The sequence below is a fragment of the Dryobates pubescens genome, chromosome 20 (assembly GCF_014839835.1).
Source record: "Dryobates pubescens isolate bDryPub1 chromosome 20, bDryPub1.pri, whole genome shotgun sequence".
NCBI classification, from domain to species: Eukaryota; Metazoa; Chordata; class Aves; order Piciformes; family Picidae; genus Dryobates; species Dryobates pubescens.
The window spans coordinates 21,608,582-21,627,859 of record NC_071631.1 but is presented as its reverse complement, the minus strand read 5'-3'; the positions used below and the strand labels follow the sequence as shown (position 1 = coordinate 21,627,859).

General features: G+C 55.1%; 2 protein-coding genes across 2 annotated transcripts; one reads left to right on the top strand and one right to left on the bottom strand.

The window, feature by feature from the left end:
• Positions 1–1,385: 1,385 nt before the first annotated feature.
• On the bottom strand, positions 1,386–3,461 carry ADPRM (ADP-ribose/CDP-alcohol diphosphatase, manganese dependent). Its single transcript, XM_054170868.1, has 3 exons — positions 2,870–3,461; positions 2,237–2,353; positions 1,386–1,984 (listed from the first exon to the last, which is right to left on the bottom strand). Exons 1-3 carry the CDS (start codon positions 3,423–3,425, stop codon positions 1,698–1,700), a joined length of 960 nt encoding a protein of 319 aa, XP_054026843.1. The 5' UTR covers positions 3,426–3,461; the 3' UTR covers positions 1,386–1,697.
• Positions 3,462–3,463: 2 nt separating this feature from the next.
• Positions 3,464–12,846, top strand: LOC104301222 (protein SCO1 homolog, mitochondrial). The gene is made up of 6 exons (XM_054170867.1): positions 3,464–3,634; positions 3,729–3,819; positions 5,433–5,630; positions 7,306–7,398; positions 7,516–7,631; positions 12,587–12,846. Exons 1-6 carry the CDS (start codon positions 3,479–3,481, stop codon positions 12,713–12,715), a joined length of 783 nt encoding a protein of 260 aa, XP_054026842.1. The 5' UTR covers positions 3,464–3,478; the 3' UTR covers positions 12,716–12,846.
• Positions 12,847–19,278: the final 6,432 nt, after the last annotated feature.

The following is a 19,278-nucleotide window of genomic DNA, read 5'->3' as shown; positions in this document are numbered from 1 at the left end:
GCATGGGCATTGCTTTCCAGCTTAGTTCACGGAGCCTGGAGCTGGGATTGACCCCTTGACCCTTTCCCTTCTTCCCCCTGTGCAGGCCACAGCGTGGCCAGCACTGTCTGCAGCCTCCTGCTGCTAAGGCTCACTAGAGCCTTCACCCTGCCCATGGCCCCTGTGCCCACCATCCTCCCTCAGCCTGCTCCCAGTGCCCTCACAGCCAGAGGACCAGCCTGACACCCCATAGGGCAACCCAGAATGTGCCACCTGACCTGCTCACTGGGGCTGTTCCCAAAAGCTCAGGAGCCTGGACAGGGAGTGAGTTCAGTCTGGAGACAAGCACAGGATGCTCTCCTGTAGGCAGCTTCCACTAGGGAGCTCAGTGTGACCCCTTGGGGGAGCCCAGGGCTCACAAGTCCCTTTCCCTCTGCCTCCTGGCAGGACACAGAGCTTGTCAGGAGACTCTGCAAGTTAAACTCCCTGGTAGGCTTCTGCTGCTTGTGCCAAGCTCTGTGGAAGTTAAGGACTAAAGCAGCACAACTGTTGTATCTCTGCACATTGCCTCCAGTTCTCCAAGAGCTGTCACGAAGCAGTGCAGTCATTTGGCAGAAGTTAAGTCCCCTGCTTTCCAGCTTGGCCTCAGATGTCAGCAGGGCTGGGGGTGGCTGAGCTGAACTGAAGGATGCCCAGTTTCACCAGGACCAGCTCTGTGTGCCCGGGAGCAGAACTGCAGCTGAGAACAGAGTCAAGCCCCAGGCACCTTACTGACCCAGCAGCAGGGAGGGAGGGAGGAGGGGGGGACAGACACAAACACAGAAGGAGGGAGAGTGAGTCTGGTATCTACCAGTGGAGGTCTGGTGCAGCTGTCCCTCCCTCAGCTCTGGCAGGAAATCACTACCTTCCAGCTTGCCCTTTGCAGCTGTGAGTGATGAGCTACTGCCAACAATATTGAGACAGACTTATGTAACTTGCAGTCTCTTACAGGGGCATTTGCCATCTGAGACCCAGATTCTGCACTCCTGCCTCTGCTGAGCTGCAGAAGTTCCACCAAAGGGTGGCTGGGAGAGAGCCAGAGCAGGTCCTCATGCGGCACAATGACTTCAGGCCCTCCCACACCAGGGCTTCCTCAGCTGGTAGTGCTGCAGGCCAGTGCAGGTGTGCACCCACAGCATTCTGTGAAGCAGCACTAGAGATGGCCTCCATTTCCCTTGGGCTTGGCTTTTTCTGAAGAGTCCTTCAGTCTTCTAAAGCAATGCTGCAATAGGGCGCAGGGATTCTGCCAGGCATGAGATGTTACTGACTGCTATTAAAAAGGAAACTGAAGTGTGACTGGGCAGGTGCAGTGCTGCATGCTTTAATCCTGACTGAGATGAAAAAGTGGCTTTTGGGGGGGATAATGTTCATAATAGGGTTTGTATTTTTCCACAGTCAGTGACAAAGCTGGGCAGGATTGGGGGTTGCAAGTCAACACTCTGCATTCATTTCTTTCAGACACTCTTACTGGGCCTTCTCTGTTCTCCAGGAGGAAGCTAGGTCTGTTTTCTGACAGAAACAAATTCCTGAAGTTCTGTACCCAAAGAAGAACTATTTGTGTTTATGCTACAAGGATCAACCATGCACTTCCTCCTTACAAGCTTTCTTACCAACTGAATTCCCTGCTTTTCAGTCGGAGTCCTTCCCAAAGGAGAGCCACTTGGATTTGCTTACTGCTCTCAGAAGTGCATAACCCTGTCTGAAACTCTGCCCCTTCCCTTTAGTATCATCTTATCTTTGTAGACATAAACAGTTCCAAAGGCATTGCTCTCTGGGGGAGTTTCAATCACCCCTTCCAAAGTCAGATGGTGAATCCCATGAGAGTCCAGACAATAGCCCCCGAGGTGTAAGTGCCCTGCAAGGAAGCAGACCACGCACTGGTGGGAGTGTATGACCGAGAGGGCATCGTGGTAATCCCAGGCTAGGGACACTCCATCTGAAGCATCTGGATGAATGGGCAGATGACCTGCAGTCCAGAGGGAAAGAAGCAGGAGAATTACTCTTAAGTGTAACCAAGCTCTGCCTTCACTGCTGCAAACTTCAGATATCTAAGTACACGCAGCAAGGTCACCCAGTATCAGAGAGCTGCTACTCTGCTTCACAGCTTGCATCTGTACCTTAGGGGAGCTACAAAGCTGCTCGCTGTTTTCCTCAGCTAGCACGGGCTGGCTACACAACTTTTAGGGCATACAGACACAGATATCCCTTTTCCACATACCTGTAACTATAACTTTTTCATGGTTTTCATCAGACAGCTTGAGGACTTCATTGAACCAGTCCAGCTGGGCTTGGCCAAATCCTCCATTAAACTCTACAAACTGAGGTTCCTGGAGCCCTGCAATGAAGAAGAAGGTTGGGCACAGGTGCATACACCTGTTGTGGCTCCCCAGCTTGCTTGCCCTATACAAACCTGCTTACAGTAATAGCTGATTTACTCTTAGAGCCTTTTGTCTGTGTGTGCATCTTCTGGACCAGGACTCGAGTCTCTTTGGGCAAACCACAAAACTGTGGTTTTGGGGAGGCTGGTCACACTGCACACACACAGCAGGGTAAAGGCTGTGCACTGCTCGATGCTCTGCACCGGCAGCTGCCTTGTATCCCGGTACTGCAGGGCACACAGCACAGCACGAACCCATCCCCAAAGCGCCAGGGCAGCGTGACAGGCATGGGGAAGCATCTCCTGTGCCCCGCTAGAGAGCGACCGGCAGCAGGGAGGGGAGCAGGAAGTCGGCAGGAACGGGCGACATGCTTCAGCCCCCCGACAACCCGATGCTACCACCAGAGGTTCCACACTGCTCTGAAAAGCAGAGGGTCGGCTGCCCGCCCGCCGAAGGCTGGAGCCGGGTGGTACCTGCGGGGCTGTTGAGGTTGTCGTTGGGGTTCTTCTCCCGCAGCAGCCGCAGCGACTCCCTGTAGCGGGGGCTGTCCGGCTCCCTGCCCAGGGTGCTCAGCTCGTAGGCGTCCAGCACCACGACGCGGAACGGCGGGGCCGGGCTGAAGTGATAGGCCTGGCAGTCCCCGGCGGGCGGCCCGGCCGCGGCCCCGGCGGGACGGCTGCTGAGGCCGCTGCGCGCCAGGCGGGCCCGGCTGAAGTTATACAGCTCGTGGTTGCCCCACGCGTGGTGCACCGGCACCGGCAGCCGCCGCAGCACCGCCAGCACCTGCGCCAAGGCAGCCTCGGACTCGCCGCGGCGGGCGTTGAGGCCATCGATGCTGTCGCCGAGCTGTAGCACGAAGCTGAGCGGCGGCCGCTCGGCGACCCAGGCTTCCACGGCGTTCCGTAGCAGGGTAAGGCTCTGCCGGTAGTACCGCCGCTGGCACCCGCTGAAGTCGTAGCCGTCCTCCGCGTCCGCGTACTGGACGTCCGCGACGACACCGAAGGAGAAGAGCGGCGGCGCCGCCTCCATGGCGCCCGCTGCCGGCCGCGGGCGGAAGGGGCGGGGCGCGGGCGGGCGGCAAGATGGCGGCGTGCGCGCTGCGCTGCGGGCGCGCGGCGATGCTGTGGCGGCTGCCGGGCGCGGGGCTGGGCGGCCGCGGGGTGCTAGCCGCCAGCGCCAGCCGCTCCGCGTCCCGCCTGCCGCCGAGCAGCGGCCAGCGTGCGGCCGCGCAGAGGAGGGTGAGTGGGCGAAGGAGAGGGGGAGGCGGCCCGGGCGGCAGGAGGGCCCGCGCCGTCCCCTCCGCTCAGTCGCTAAGCGGCTTTTCCTCGGTAGCTGGTGTCGTGGCGGTCGCTGGCGGCCACCTTCGTGGTGTGCGGGGGGCTGCTGGTCCTCATGAAGAAGGTGAAGCGGCAGAAGGAGGAGGGTGAGTGCCGCGGGGAGGGAGCCGAGCTGGCGGGCGCGGCCCCGGGGCGCCCTGTGCTGCGGCCGCGGGATGCTCTCCGCCTGCGGGATGCTCTCCGCCTGCGGATGATGCAGCTTCCGCCTGCAGGGCAGGCACTGTCTGTACTCGCATGTGCCTCACGCCGGCGCCTCGCCGCATCGCCTCAGGCCTTGCCGCTTGGTGCCTGTGTGTGTTTCAGTGCCGCGGAAAATGGCAAAGAACTCCAACCCCCCTTGCAGTTTAAGCTTTTCAAATCCTTCAGCGTCCTTCCTCTTGCTTTCGGAACGGTGTTGGGTTGCGCAGGCTGCTGCCCGGCGGTGCAGAGGCAGCACAGGCAGGGGGCCCTGGGGGCTGCTTTCATTTCCCTGCGCAGCTGCTGACCCAAGGAAACAGAAAGGCTCAGCGGCCGAGGCTGCTCCGGAGGTGTGCTGCGATGCCCGGTGTCAGACACAGCACTGGGCACGGGGGAGCGCCCCCTCCAAACGCCTGTGTCTGAACGCAAGCTCTGCGGTCGCTGTGCAGTCAGCTACTACACAGTCAGGCTATTCGTTTACATTCAGCTCCTCCCATCCCTGCCTGCCAGTGGGCTTGGCAGGGACTTCCTCTCAGCTGCATTCTTCCTCTCCGCATATGCTCTTTCGGTTGTTTTTTTCCCTGTTTTTCCACTCACACCTGCAGGAACATCTGGGCTGTCCCTGGGCTCTTTCCTGTTACCTGTACATGGTCTTAGAAAAGCATTCCACAGATCCACCTGCATCTGAACAGCACAGTGCAGTGGGACAGCTTTCTTCCTGTGTGGTAACCAGGGCTCCAGCTTCTAAATACAAAGTCCAAGACTGATACCTTCCCTTCTTTCAGTTCACAAGTTAGAAGCACACTGTGATCCGTGGTCATCCTGCCCCTCAAACTCTCTGCTTTCCATACATTCATTTAGTGCCTGTTATTCCAACTTCCATACATTGGTTGTTCTGCCTTCTGAACATTGATTTCCAATAGGTAAGTGTACAGTTACTCTTGTGGGACCCTCGTGGGGTCTCTCTCATGGCTGGAAGGTGCAGTTTCCCTTGTATCCAAAATTCCTGGACACACATTTCCCTCTCCCTTTCGCTGCTGCTGAGGTACTCGGAATTTCCAGACTTCCTGCTCCACCTACTACACGTTCACCATTTGTATGTACCCCCCCTTGCATCATACATCCCATGGTCATTTCAATTAGCTCCTTCACTTCTCTGGGTGGAGAAGTTACTATTCAGTAGCCTGTCAAGCCTCTGCTCTGGCCTAAAAGTTCAGAACTTGAGGCTGTTTCTGCTGTCTTTGGAGGACACCCTGCTGATTTGTGCTAAGACCCCTGGTGAGGCACTAGCAGAGGCTCTTTATTTGCATGTAACAGAACTAAGGTTGAATTGCTGGGATTCCTTCCTTTGTTATCTCAAGCTGATCTAGCAGCATCCTCATTTGTGAAGCCACCTTCCACCTCCCTCCTGACCTCGTTGCGTTTCTGCAGGATGGGTGTGGGTGGATCTTGATGTGTTAGCCCCCTGGGGGGCAGCAGGGACTGTGGTGTGGGGGTGTTTGAGCCTCTCCTGGTTTTGTAGAGCTGGAGAAGGAACGGAACAGAGGCATTGGGAAACCACTGCTGGGAGGACCCTTCTCGCTCGTCAGCCACGAGGGGCAGCCCCGGAGCAGCGAGGACTACATCGGCCAGTGGGTGCTGATCTACTTTGGCTTCACACACTGCCCTGACATCTGCCCTGATGAGCTGGAGAAAATGATTCAAGTGGTCAATGAAATTGGTATGGGAATTCTTTTGGTGTAGTGCTCCTGTTTATGGGAGATCCAATTTACCCAGATTTATTGTGGCAAAATACTGCAGATCACAGAACCACAGAACATGAGAGCTTGGAAGGGACCTCAAAAGATCATCCAGTCCAACCCCCCTGCCAAAGCAGGATCACCTAAGGCAGCTCACACAGGAATGCAGCCAGGTGGGTTTGGAATATCTCTGCAGAAGGAGACTCCAGAACCTCTCTGGGCAGCCTGCTCCAGGGCTCTGTCACCCTCACGGTGGAAAAGTTCTTTGTATGTTGCCATGGCACCTCCTCTGCTCCAGCTTGCCCCCAGTGCCCCTTGTCCTGTCACTGGGCATCCCTGAGCAGAGCTTGGCTCTGTCCTCCCAACACTGCCCTGCACATCTTTATCAATATGAGTGAGGTCATCCCTCAGGCTCCTCTGCTCCAAGCCCCAGCTCCCTCAGCCTGTCCTCACAGGGAGATGTTCCACTGCCTGCAGCAGCTTTGTGGCAATGTGCTGGACTCTTGCAAGTAGTACCCTGAGGTTCCTCTTGAAGAGAGGGGCCCAGAACTGAATACAGTATTCCAGATGTGCCCTCACCAAGGCAGAGGGAGGAGAGCCTCTCTTGGCCTATTAACCACTCCCTTTCCCTTAACCACACCCCAGGATGCCATTGGCCTTCGTGGCCAGCAGGGCACATTGCTGGCTCCTGGGCATCCTTCTATCCACCAGGACCCCCAGGACCTTCTCTGCTCTCCCAGCAGGTTAATCCCTAACCTGTGCATGGGGTGGTTCTTTCCCAGAGTGATGATAACTGATGATCTCTTCTACCAAATGCTGTTGACTGCTCTCCAGTAGTTGCATTACTTAAGTGATGCATGCATCAGTCTGCCTGTCCCTTAGAGCTGGTAACTGGAGCATGACAGCACTGATCTTACCATGGCAGGGATTTCACTTAGAAAGGTTGGACCAGATGATCCTTGGGTTCCCTTCCAACCTGGCATTGTGTAATTCGGTGCTATTGCCTTGTATTTTGGGGGTGGGTTGGATTAGGGGTGGGGTGCATCAGGGGCTTTTTCCCCTCTGTTTTATTCATTCTGAGAACAAATTCCTGGGAGAGTTTCTTCTGAGTGTGACTGTAAATTGGTGCCTAGGGGAAGACTGCCTGGAGGTGGTTTTCTCAGCCTGCCAGCCCTGAAGAGTTACTGAGCAGGGGTGACAGTAACCAAATCAGCTTGGGCAGACTAAAGTGAAGAAGGTACAGTGAAGGCTATGGCTGGAGCATGAGGAAAAGAGCCTGAAATGTCTTCACCTATCCTCATGGTCCACCATCAGACATGGTTTTGCTGCAGCAACCATTGTGCTTCAATCTGTACATCCCACCATGGCACTTCCTGCTTCAGAGCCAGTTTGTGGTCTCCAAAGCAGGGCAGGGTGTCCAGCTGGGAGGCTGGAGGTGCAGCCTGCACCTGGCCCAAGCACAGAGCCTTGGGTTTCACGTGGAGCCTTGGCCTCATTCACAAATCACAGAAGCTAAGCTGCCCAAGGAGAGCCTTTTGTTGTCACGTGGGGTGGCTGTGGATTGATGCCACAGGAGGTGAGCTGTGAGCTTGTCTGAAGGGAGGGGAGAAATGATTTTTAGATTGCTGGCAATCATAGTAATTGCTGATGTTGCAGATGGAATTCCATCTTTGCCCAGTCTGACTCCACTCTTCATCACCATTGATCCTGAGAGGGACAATGAAGAAGCCATTGCCAGATACGTTAAAGGTACTGCTGCTTTCTTCCTCCGTGGCTTAAAGCGTGGAATACAGAGCTCTGGGATTTCAGCAGGCTCCTGATGGCATTCTGGTCACTGCAATGCCTAAATCTCTTCTTCCTCTCTAGAATTTTCTCCCAAGCTGGTGGGATTGACTGGTACCAAGGCACAGATTGACCAAGTGGCCAAAGCTTACCGTGTGTATTACAGCGAGGGACCCAAAGATGAAGATGATGATTACATAGTAAGTGAAAGTAGGGCCTTGGCCTCCTGAAAGACTTTGGTGAAGAGCAGTATATTGTTTTTATAATCAGAAGGCAGCTGTTGCAGCCTGTGCTGGAGCTGAGAGAGCCCTGCTGCACCCACGTGTTCAGCTGTGTTTTAGAGGTCTTGGTCAGAATCGAGGCCTCCCCCTAACAGTCTCAGTGAAATGTGTTCCAAACACCCCAGGCCTGCAGGCAGAGCTGCATGGCAGCTGGCAAGTCTGGCAGCCCTTTCTTCCTGTCATCCCATATTGCTGTCTGCCAGTTTCCTTGCGTGCTCCAAAGTGAAAATGGAACTGGTCTCTGGTGAGACCCCACCTGGAGTGCTGCATCCAGTTCTGGAAGCCCCTGTTACAAGAAGGATCTGGAGGGGCTGGAAGGTGTCCAGAGCAGGGCCACGAGGAGGAGCAGAGGGCTGGAGCTGCTCTGCTATGGAGACAGACTGAGACAGTTGGGGTTGTTCAGTCTGGAGAGGAGGAAGCTCCAAGAGACCTTCTTGTGGCCTTCCAGGATCTGAAGTGGGATATGAGAAAGCTGGGGAGGGACTTTTGAGGGTGTCAGGGAGGGATAGGACTGGGGGGGATGGAGCAAAACTAGACATGGGTAAATTCAGACTGGATGTTAAGAAGAAGTTGTTCCCCATGAGGGTGGTGAGAGCCTGGCACAGGTTGCACAAGGAGGTGATGGAAGCCTCCTGCCTGGAGGTTTTGAAGGCCAGGCCCCACTGGCACCAAGCTGTGGGTTATTCCTAGCAGGATTCTTGGGTGATGCAAAGTCTGCCTACAGGTATTGTGTGGATCTTCCTCCTGTGCCAAATGACCTGGGAGAGAGAATGTTAATGCTAAATGCAGTGGGAATATAATGCTGGGAGTAGTAGTGTGAAGGCTGGGGGGACTGAGGGTTGAGTGAGGCTGAGTCAGTCTTGCTCTCTGGAAGTGAAAAGGGCTTAGAGCTACTGCCAAGGGCTTCCTGCCTTGCCACATCCTAGCAGACTGGAAGTGTAAAGTAAGTCCCAGTGATACAGAGGCCAGGCATTGGACCAGGCTGCCCAGGGAGGTGGTGGAATCCCTGTCCCTGGAGGTGTTCAAGAAATATGTGGCCATGGCAGCTGGGGCCATGGTTTAGTGGCCATGGTGGTGTTGGGTTGATGGTTGGACTCAGTGATCTTAGAGGGCTTTCCCAACCCAAACAGCTGTATGGTGCTGTGATATGCCAGAGGAGGATCCACATTCTGTGGTCTTCATTTATTCATTACAAGAATCAGAGAAAACTAAAACTGGCTTCAGAAGTCAAGGTGGTGGCTCCATGCAGAGGGCACATGAGAAGTGGGATCCCCTGGTACAGATGCAAGTGGCAGAAGGTCATTGGAGTCCACAGGGACAACTGTTGTTAGGCTTTGGCAAACCCAATCTGTTGAGGACTGTGAAATGCACAGGAATCTTGCCTGGTTCAGGAAGCCTGTGGGCTGCCAGTGCTTGGACCTTAGGAGGTAATAGAGGAAGGCAGCATGTCTTTGGGGTTGGGCTTGTGCTAAAGCAGCCATTGTGTGGCAGTGAGGTCAGGTGCTGGAGCAGATTTGGTCATCTCCATCCAGCATTGTCTGTTCTTGATCTGGCTTTCCTTTTTAAACCACTTAACTGCAGCAACTCAGTTACCCCTGTGGACAGAAAGACTGGTGGGACAAAAGGTGGTGCATAGAAAGAAGCAGCATGGGAAGCTGGAATCCCACTGCTGGTGTGCACTGCTGTGCAGTACTGGAAGGGCTGTGAAGGGGGAGACCAAGAACCTGGTACTGCTTAAAGTGGTGATTCAGTAGCTGCAGTCTGTGTTTGAAGGGAGGAGAGAAGCTTGCTGCAGAAACTCTGCACCAGTGTAGGTCAGACTGGCAGCAGTCTGAAATCAGTCTTGGGGTGCTGCTTAAAATCAGGTTTATAAAGGGAGCAAGGAGAGGTCAGTGAGAAAGAGTCTAGCTGGAGTCTGTGTCTAGGGGAGTCCCTCAGGGGTCAGTCTTGGGATCAGAACTGTTCAATATCTTCATCAGTAACCTGGTTCAGGGCACGGAGGGCACTGCCAGCAAGTTTGCTGATGGCACCAAGTGGGGAGGAAGGGTGACACCCACTCAGGCTGTGAGACCTGGACAGGCTGGAGAGCTGGGTGGGGAGAAATGGAATGAAATCCAACAAGGACAAGGGCAGAGTCTTACATCTGAGAAAGAACAACCTCATGGACCAGGATAGGTTGGGACTGACCTGTTGGAGAGCAGAGGAGAGGAGAGGGACCTGGGGATCCTGGTGGACAGAAGGATACCCATGAGCCAGCAATGTGCCCTGCTGGCCAAGAAGGCCAGTGGTATTCTGGGGTGGATTGGAAGAGCTGTGGTTAGTAAGTTGAGAGAAGTTCTTCTCCCCCTCTGCCTTGGTGAGACCACATCTGGAATCTTGTGTCCAGTTCTGGGCTCCTCAGTTCAAGAAGGACCTCAGGGAGCTGCTTGAGAGAGTCCAGCACAGAGCCATGAGGTGCTGCAGGCAGTGGAACATCTCCCTGTGAGGCCAGGCTGAGGGATCTGGGCCTTGGGGGTTGCAGCAGAGGATCCTGAGGGCTGCCCTCATTGCTGGGGATAAAGATGTGCAGGGCTGGAGCCAGGCTCTGCTCAGGGATGGCCAAGGACAGGAGAAGGGGCACTGGGGACAAGCTGGAGCAGAGAAGCTGCCCTGGCAACAGAGGGAGAAATTTTCACTGAGAGAGTGGCAGAACACTGAAATGAGCTGCTCAGAGAACTTGTGGAGTCCCCTATGGAGACATTCAGCCCCCCCCTTGGATGTGTTCCTGGGTGACCTGCCCTGGGTGATCCTGCTCTGGCTGGGGGGTTGGACTGGATGAGCTTTTGATTGTGTGATTAAACCCTGGCCCCAGGTGCCTTGGCCACTCGTTTCTGGAACACCTCCAGGTGTGTGGACTCCACCACCTCCCTGGGCAGCCTCTGCCAGGCCCTGACCACTCCTGCAGCAAAGAAATTTTTCCTCCTCTCCAACCTAACCCTCCTCTGGCAACATTTCAGGCCATTTCTTCTCCTTCTATCACCTGAGACTAGGGAGCAGAGCCCAACCCCCACCTCACTGCAACCTCCCTTCAGGGAGCTGTAGAGAGCAATGAGGTCTCCCTCAGCCTCCACTTCTTCAGGCTGAGCACCCCCAGGTTCCTCAGCTGCTCCTCCCCAGCCCTGTTCTCCAGACCCTTCCCCAGCTTTGTTGCCCTTCTCTGGACCTGCTCCAGCTCCTCAGTGTCCTTCTTGCAGTGAGAGTCCCAAAAGTGAATTCAGGATTTGAGCTGTGGCCTCTCCAGTGCCCAGCCCAGGGGCACAACCCCTGCCCTGCTCCTGCTGCCCACACCATTGCTGCTCCAGGCCAGGCTGCTGCTGCCCTTCTTGCCCACCTGGGCACTGCTGGCTGTGGCAGCTCAGGCTGGGTGCCTCCTGTTCCTGCCACATCTGTTACACCTCCAGTGTCCCAAGGGTCCAGAGGTGGCCACAGGAAGCTGTGTATTTCATACCCATAATATCCTGTGCCAAATAAATCGATCTACAAAGTCTCTCTCTTCCTCTTCTTTCCCTCTCTGCTCCTGTGGGAGATGCTCCCTATCAGGTAACACTTGGGGAGCATCTCAAGGCCTCTTAGGCCTGGCCAGGCCTAATGGCAGGCGGAGAAGAGGGGAGGCAGTCTCAGATTTGTTGCACACATTGTTCCTTACAGCTTGATTTTGTGATCTTGAAAGGCTGAAGCTTGAAGAATGAAACCTTGCTTCACTGAAAGTTGGAGAGACTCTCTTTCAGGGACAGACATGCCACAGGGCTTAATGCATCCTGCAGCTTGCAGTGCTGGAGGTGTTGCTGTGATCCCTTAGCCCCAAGCTCAGTTGTGTTCTCAGTGCAGAGTGCTCTCCAGTGGCTCTGGGGTGATGCAGTCCTGAGCAGTCACAGCTTCCTGGCTTCCACTTGCACTGTGCTGTGTCTCTGCTCATACAGCTGTTGTGGGCTGCAGCTGGTGCTCGAGTGGCACCTTAGGTAGTTTTTCTGTGGAGTTAGTTTTTATCTGAATCAAGTTGTTGAAGCTGGGAGGCTCAGAGGAGGTCGCTCTGAAGGCTTGTAAGGTCATTCCGTGCAGACAGCAGAGGGAGCCCCCTGCCAGCGCAGCTGCCTCCCTCTGGCCAGCTCCTGTGTCCCAGTGATGGGCTTGGTTCCAGTCTTAGCACTGACAGTGAATGTGGTTCAGGGCAGCACCACTCTTTGGGTTGGATTTACAGCAGGAGTATGTTGAGGGGGTCATGGAGCATGGGGAGAAGTAGAGGGGAAGAGGGAGAAGTGAGGGGGCAAGGCTGTTATTCCCAGCCTTGCCTGTGCTGCAGGAAGGGTGCCCACAGCTCAGGGAAGACTTGTCTGCATCAGAAGTTCCTTCTGGCATTCTGAGCATGCAGATGTTTGTTTATTTCCTTGGGGGAATCAGGAGGAAGTTGCCAGGGTGCTGCTGAGCTTCTCCTTACCTTGTTTTAGCTTCACAGGGAGAAGTCTGTCAGACAGCTGAAGCGAAGCAGGGGACACTGTGGCTGCTGACTGTGAGGGGTGGAGGATGCTTCAGGGACTTGAGAAGCAGTCCCATGCTAGAGATTTGGGGGGACAAGTACAAGTTACTCTTGGACAGATTCCAATTGGACACAAGAGGGAAATGTTTCAGAGGGAGAACATTTGCCCATGGGAACGGTCTGCCCAGGGCAGGGGTGGAGTCCCCAGCATTGAACACTTGAAGATTCATCTGGACAGGGCTTGGGCCAGCTTGTCTAGACTGTGCTTTTGCCAGGAAAGGTTGGACCAGCTGGTTCTCAGGCCCCTTCCAGCCTGGGGTGCTATGATCTGTGTTGCCAAGCAGGATGTGCTCTCTTGCAGGTGGATCACACAATAATCATGTACCTGCTCGGGCCGGACGGGAGCTTCGTGGACTATTACGGCCAGAACAAGAGAAGCACAGAGATTGCTGCTTCCATTGCTGCACACATGAGGAAATACAGATCCTAGAACACAGGGCCTTCCAAGCTTGATGTGAGGATCACCTGTGGGTTTGGCTGTGGCTGGGCACTGGAGCTGCAGCAGAAGCACACAGGTTTCACAACCTGTCACCTCGTGCCTCCTGTCTTCCCGACTGGGAAGGGAACAACCAGACTGCTGCAAAACAATCCCTGCAGAGCCTTCCCCAGGGATATTCCCTGCAGCAGGACCTGTGCTGCAGAATGAAACTTTTGGACTTCTCTGAAACATTGTTGGGAGCAAAAGCTAGAAACCACTTGATGGGACTGGTAAAATTGCTGGGTGTCTCCTGGCAGGAGGGTGGTGGAGGATGGGCACCGTAGGAGGGTGACTCTTGCCGGAAAGCCACGTGGGCCAGGGTCCTCTCACAGGGCTTCTGCCCTTTCTGCATTGCTTTGCCACCTGAGAGGAGCAGTTGCAGGACCCTAAGCAGGAGAGTCCTTATTATGAGCCTGAAGGGTAGTTCTTTATCAAGGTGCATCAGAAACATCAGCAGGTTCCAGGTGAGAGCAGCCCTGCTTTCCCCAGGAGGATGCTGTTAAACTGTAAGGAAATGAGGAATGGGTTGCAGAAAGATTTGGTCTAAATGATTCTGTGCATGGATGCCCTGTGCCATGGCCAGTGGTGCAGTGGGGAGGGGGGTGTCCATGCAGGGGGCTGTCAATCAGAACCATTTCATGCAGTGCAGCATTTGGAAATAAAGATTGCTTTGGAGAAACTGTTTGGGTTTTGTCCCTGGGTTAGGTTTGACTGGAGGATCATCAGAACTTCTTGCACAGCTAGAGATCCGTATTCTGGCTCTGCTCTAACTGTGGAGATCTGAGTGTAGCAGTGCCAGCTACAAGCTAAATGTGCTGAATGCCATGAGGATGAGCAGAGGGCTGGAGCACCTCTCCTGTGAGGACAGATGGAGAGAGTTGGGGCTGTTCAGTCTGGAGAAAAGGCTCTGAGGAGACCTAATTGTGGCCTTCCAATATCTGAAGGGGGCTACAAGAAAGCTGGGGAGGGACTTTGCAGGGGGGAATGGAGCAAAACTAGAAGTGTTTCCTCTTCTCATCATGACCTTGGCCAGAGAGAATTCTCCCATTTTTGGATTTCTGATGCAGCTGGTTGGAGTTCATAGAATCACAGAATGCTCTGGGTTGGAAGGGGCCTCCAAAGCTCATCCAGGCCAGTCCCCTCTGCTGTCAGCAGGGACATCCCCAGCTAGATCAGGCTGCCCAGGGCCATCTTCAGCCTCCCCTTGAATTTCTCCAGGGATGGAACCTCAGCCACCTCCCTGGGCAACCTGTTGCAGTATTCCACTACTCTCATGGTGCAGAACTTGTTCCTACCATCCAATCTAAATCTGCTCTGCTCTAGTTTGAAGCCATTGGCCCTGGTCCTGTCCCTGCAGACCTTTGCAAACAGTCCCTCTGCAGCCTTCTTGTAGCCCCCTTCAGGCTGCTATGAGGTCTCCCTGGAGCCTTCTCTTCTCCAGGCAGAACACCCCCAGCACCCTCAGCCTGTCCTCATAGCAGAGCTGCTCCAACCCCATGAGCATTTTCCTGGCCCTCCTCTGAATCCTCTCCATCAGCTCCGTGTCCCTCCTGTGAGGGCTGCAGAGGTGGATGCAGTACTGCAGGTGAGGTCCCAGCAGAGCAGAGGGGCAGGATCCCCTCTCTCCATCTCTGGTCACGCTGCTTTGAATGCAGCCCAGGCTGCCATTGGCCTTCTGGGCTGGTGCAGTCCAGTGCCTTAGGATGCAGAAGGTGGTAAATGGATTTGTCTGCCCTTGTAAGAAAAGCAGCAACCCCTTACCACCTGTGTGTGTGTGTCTCACTGGCCCAGCTCTGCCCCTGCAGTTGGTTGGGTCTGTAGTGGACAAGGGCATGTTGAGTGGTAGTGGACAGACAGGGGCAGCAGGTGCTGCTGGTCAGGTGGAGCCTGGAAGTGCAGGGCTCTCCAGCTCCAGGGCCCTCATGTGCTCTAAGGCCCCAGGTTCTTATTTGGCTGCTTGCATGGGGGAAGCATATTTTGCCTTTTTGAACATGTCAGAAGTAATTGGAATGCTTTCCCTGGGGGCAAGGAGGGGCATTGCCCTGCCTGTCTTGCTGCTGCTTCTGCCTTGGAGAGTCCATCCCTCTCTGTTTCTTGAGAATGCTGATGTAGAAGAGCTGGTGAGGATGTGACTGGGGAATGGAGCAGCTGATCCATGAGGTTTCCTTGTATGCCTCTGTACAGTCTCTTTGTGCTTCTCTTGATTGCTCACAGGTGATTAAGGTACCCTGTGGAGAAAAAAAAAGTCCATTTGAATAGTGTAATTTGATTTCTTTAGGGCCTGAGGAGACTCACAGTGCACATCTCTCAGCCACATCTCTCTTCCAAAAGGAATGGGAAAGAGACAACATTCCAAAGCTAGAAATGCAGCAGGCTGCTGGTGGAGCTAAGGGAGAAAGGAGGTGTGGATCTTTAAAACTCAGTTCCACTGTCTGGCAGAGGAGGAGAGGTTGGGTTTGTGTGCAGTAGCCTCTGCCAGGAGCAGGGCTTGGCCTGGGGATTCATTTCTTCTGCATGTGGGGATGTCCCCAGCAGCAGGCACCAGAGTGCCAGGTTTGTGTGTTGTGCCGTGTGGAGCTTCTCCCTGCCATGCCTATGTGCAGCCTCCTGGGACTGAGACATCCCTGGTATTGGGGGCCTCTTGTTGCCTCTTCATGGGGAGGCAGGGTGGGCACTGTTCAGCTGAGTGCTGCCATTCCAAGCAGCAACAGTGAAGAGTCTCAATCAGAATCTTCCAAGAGGTTCTACCCCTGCTAAACATCAGGAGGTTCCTCTGCCAAAACATCAGGAGGTTTCATCTCTGCTGAGACACCAATCCCCCCCTCCACACAATCCCTTCATCTTGGTGCTGCTGCCCAGGAGCTGTTGCCAGCTGACAGGCTCAGCACAAGGGACACAGGCACCGAGGGGCAGGAGTGAACTCCTCTCTCCCTGCTGTGTCTCTGCATATCAGTGGCAGAAGCAGCAGAACATTGGTGGTAGAGCAGAGGTGGAATGCATCAAGGCACTGCAGCTGCTCAGTGCTGCATGAGGCCAGGCAGAGTGTTAGGCAAGATCCATAACCAACTGCCCCAGCACTTGAGCATCATCCAGATGCCCAGCTGCTGGGGAGCCCTGGTTACAGCCAGGGTTTGGAGAACCTTTGCTGCCCACTGGGAGAGGCCTCCATATTGCCCAGCCTCCATATTGCTGAGTACTCAATTTCCATCACTTCAAATACAGGAACATCTGCCCTTGTCCTCCTGTTAGATTCCTCCCATAGCCTGGCCAGGCCCAGGGGGCACCTAAGGAGCGTGCCTGTCTGTGTGGTTTTGACCACATCCTTCCCAGCAGGGCCAACCAGCTGCCTGCATGGCCTTGACAGACTCCCAGATGTGGCCTTGGTAGGCTGCCATTGAAGGCCATCTGCCTGTGGGGCCTTGATGATTCACCAAATACACCTGGACATCTGCTGGCATGGCCTTGATCCCCTGCTGCACAGGGCAAGGGAAATCCATTCTCACATCCCCACTCATGATTGCCAGACACATGTCCCACTGCTGAGCAGATACCTGGTGTTTGGTTGGGATGTTCATCTAGAGGTCAGCTTTGCTTCAGGGCCAATTGCTTGGGCCACAGCACTTCACTGTGTCCTTGAGGCTTCCCTGAGTCACTAGGTACAGGTCTCCAACTGGACCTTGTGGAGCTGATCACAACCCTCTGAGCTCTGTTGTTCACCCAGCTTTCAACCCATCTCAGCACCCACTCTTCTAACCCACCCTTCCTGGGCTTGCCCTTGAGGATGTTATGGCAGACAGTGTCAAAAGCCCTGCTGAAGTCAAGGAAGACAACATCCACTGCTCTCTCTGTCCACCCATCCAGTCCACAGGACCACACAGGATCACAGGATGTTAGGGGTTGGAAGGGAGCTCTGGAGATCATCGAGTCCAACCCCCCTGCCAGAGCAGGACCATAGGATCTAGTGCAGGTTGCACAGGAATGCATCCAGATGGGCCTTGAAAGTCTCCAGAGAGAGAAGGAGACTCCACAGCCTCGCTGGGGAGCCTGTTCCAGTGCTCTGTGACCCTCACAGGGAAGAAGTTCTTCCTCATGTTGAGGTGGAACCTCCTGTGCTGTAGTTTCTATCCATTGCCCCTTGTCCTACCACAGGGTGCAGCTGAGTCACACCATCAGAGGAGGCTATCAGATTAGTCAAACAGGAATTTCCTGTGCTAAGTCCATGCTGGCTGCTCCTCATAACCTTATTTTCTACCATGGGCCTTGGGATGACCTCCAGAATGAGCTGCACCATCACCTCCCCGGGGATGGAGGAGAGGCTGACTGCTCTGTAGTTTCCTGTGTCCAGCTTCTTGCCCTTTATGAAGACTGCAGTGACTTTGCCTTTCCTCCAGTCCTCAGGCACCTCTCCCATTCTCTGTGGCCTTTCAAAGGAGATGGGGAGTGGTAGGGCACTGTCAGCAGCTCACTCACACTTGGGGTGCAGCCCATTGGGGCCCATGGATTTGTGAGTGTTCAGTTTGCCCAAATGATCTCTGACCCAATTCACTGACCAGTGGAGAGTCCTCCTGCCAGGCTTTCTCTCTTACTTCCAGAGTCTGGGCATCCTGGGGTGTTGTCCCAGCAGCAAAGGCTGAAGCCAGGAAGCCCTTCAGTAACTCTGGCTTCTCTGCATCCTGTGTCCCCAGGGCTCCCTCCTCATTCAGCTGCAGGCCCACATTCTGCCTGCTCTTCTTTCACCACGGAGGGATTTGAAGAAGGCCTTCTTGTTCTCTTTTACTTCCTTTGCCAGATCTAATGGCCAGAGGGCCTTGGCTTCCTCACTGCATCCCTCCCTTGGCTGGCAGTGTTCCTAGCAGCCTCCCAAGTGACCTGTGCCTTGTCCCACACACTGTGAACTTCTTTCTCCCATGTGAGTTTTTGCAGCAGCTCCTTGCTCATCTGTGCAGGTCTCCTGCCTCCTCAGCCTGATTGTGGACTTGGAGGAATGCATTGCCCTTGAGCTTGGAGGAAGTGGTGTTTGAACATCACCCAGCTCTCCTGGGCTGCCCTACCGGCTAGACCCTGGCCCATGGCCTTCCTCCCAGCAGCTCTTTGGCGAGGTCAGAGTTAGGCCCTGCCAAAGACCAGTGCTGAAGTCCTACTTCTTGCCCTGCTTGCTCCTCCTGGGGTCCTGATCTCCACTGAGGCTGCCCTGAACCTTTACCTCCCCAACCTTAGCTGCTCCTTACCAGGGTTGTTCTGCAGACCCTTCCCCAGCTGTGTTGCCCACAGGGGAGGAGGGTCTGGCCCCTGGGCCACACTGCAGCAAGTGCCTTGAGGCAGGTGAGCAGCTGACCTCCTGCCAGCTTCTGCCTCTCAGGTGAGCCTGCCCATCAGCCTTTCCCGGGTGAGAAGCTTCCTCTGGAAGCAGGGAGGGGTTTCATTTGTTGGATTGTTTTGGGGGTTTATAAAATACAAACCTATTGCTTAGGCAACTGTCAGGCTCCCAGCTCTGCCTTGGTGACAGCAGGGAGCACAGCTCTGCTCCTTTGGAGTTGGTCCTGAGGAGGTCATGAAGATAATCAGGGGACTGGAGAACCTCCCCTGTGGGGCCAGGCTGGGAGAGCTGGGGCTGCTCAGCCTGGAGAAGAGAAGGCTCCAGGGACACCTCAGAGCAGCCTGCCAGGACCTGAAGGGCTCCAGGAGAGCTGGGGAGGGACTTAGGACAAGGGATGGGAGTGCCAGGATGAGGAACAATGGCTTTGAGCTGGGAGAGGGGAGACTGAGAGTGGAGAGGAGGAAGAAATTGTTGGCAGTGAGGGTGGGGAGAGCCTGGCACAGGCTGCCCAGGGAGGCTGTGGCTGTGCCCTGCCTGGAGGTGTTTCAGGCCTTGAACAAGCTGTGGGAAGTGTCCCTGCCCATGGCAGGGGGCTGGCACTGGATGATCTTGAAGGTCCCTTCCAACCCATTGTGTGATTCTGTGTGCTTCAGAAGGAGCAGAGGCTGTGCTGGATGCTCACCAGGAGGAGGCAGGGCTGCCCAAGGGGTGGATTTGTGGGGAAGGGACTGGATAGCCTTTGTCAGGGAATGTCCAGGATTCCTCCAGGATTAAAACAGAGCAAACTGCCTCAAACACCCTGCAGCCCAGGGCAGTGCCTGGCCCACGGAGCAGGCCTGAGGGCTGGCAGAGGAAGGGTCACCACAGGACTTGCCTGGCTATGCTCACTGCTGGAGCTTCACTTGGGGAGCTTGGTGCTGTGAGGGTGAAGCTCTGGGGCCCCCTGGGCACCCCACAGACAGATGGACAGTAGAGTACAAGGCTGGCAGAGGGCAGGCCGTGGGGCACTGCTCTGTGTGCCCTCAGCAGCCCAGCCCAGCCCAGCCTTCTTTGCCCCTAAAATGCCAGTGGTCACTGACACCTCTTGGAGCAGCTGGGGCTGTGACACTGACTGCAGGGCTGCTGCCAGCCATGGCTGGGGCCTAGGGACAAGATGTCTGAGGAATGAGGGACAGCTCCATTTGTCCACCCAAGGAAG

What these genes read in the sequence shown, in the direction of transcription:
- ADPRM (XM_054170868.1), bottom strand. Translation starts at nt 3,425, where the DNA reads ATGGAGGCGGCGCCGCCGCTCTTCTCCTTCGGTGTCGTCGCGGACGTC. An exon ending in CAACCTCAACAGCCCCGCAG is followed by an intron (nt 2,354 to 2,869) that starts GTACCACCCGGC and finishes TCTTCATTGCAG; the next exon opens with GGCTCCAGGAACCTCAGTTT. An exon ending in TGAAAAAGTTATAGTTACAG is followed by an intron (nt 1,985 to 2,236) that starts GTATGTGGAAAA and finishes TCTGGACTGCAG; the next exon opens with GTCATCTGCCCATTCATCCA.
- LOC104301222 (XM_054170867.1), top strand. Translation starts at nt 3,479, where the DNA reads ATGGCGGCGTGCGCGCTGCGCTGCGGGCGCGCGGCGATGCTGTGGCGG. An exon ending in TCAAGTGGTCAATGAAATTG is followed by an intron (nt 5,631 to 7,305) that starts GTATGGGAATTC and finishes CTGATGTTGCAG; the next exon opens with ATGGAATTCCATCTTTGCCC. An exon ending in CATTGCCAGATACGTTAAAG is followed by an intron (nt 7,399 to 7,515) that starts GTACTGCTGCTT and finishes CTTCCTCTCTAG; the next exon opens with AATTTTCTCCCAAGCTGGTG.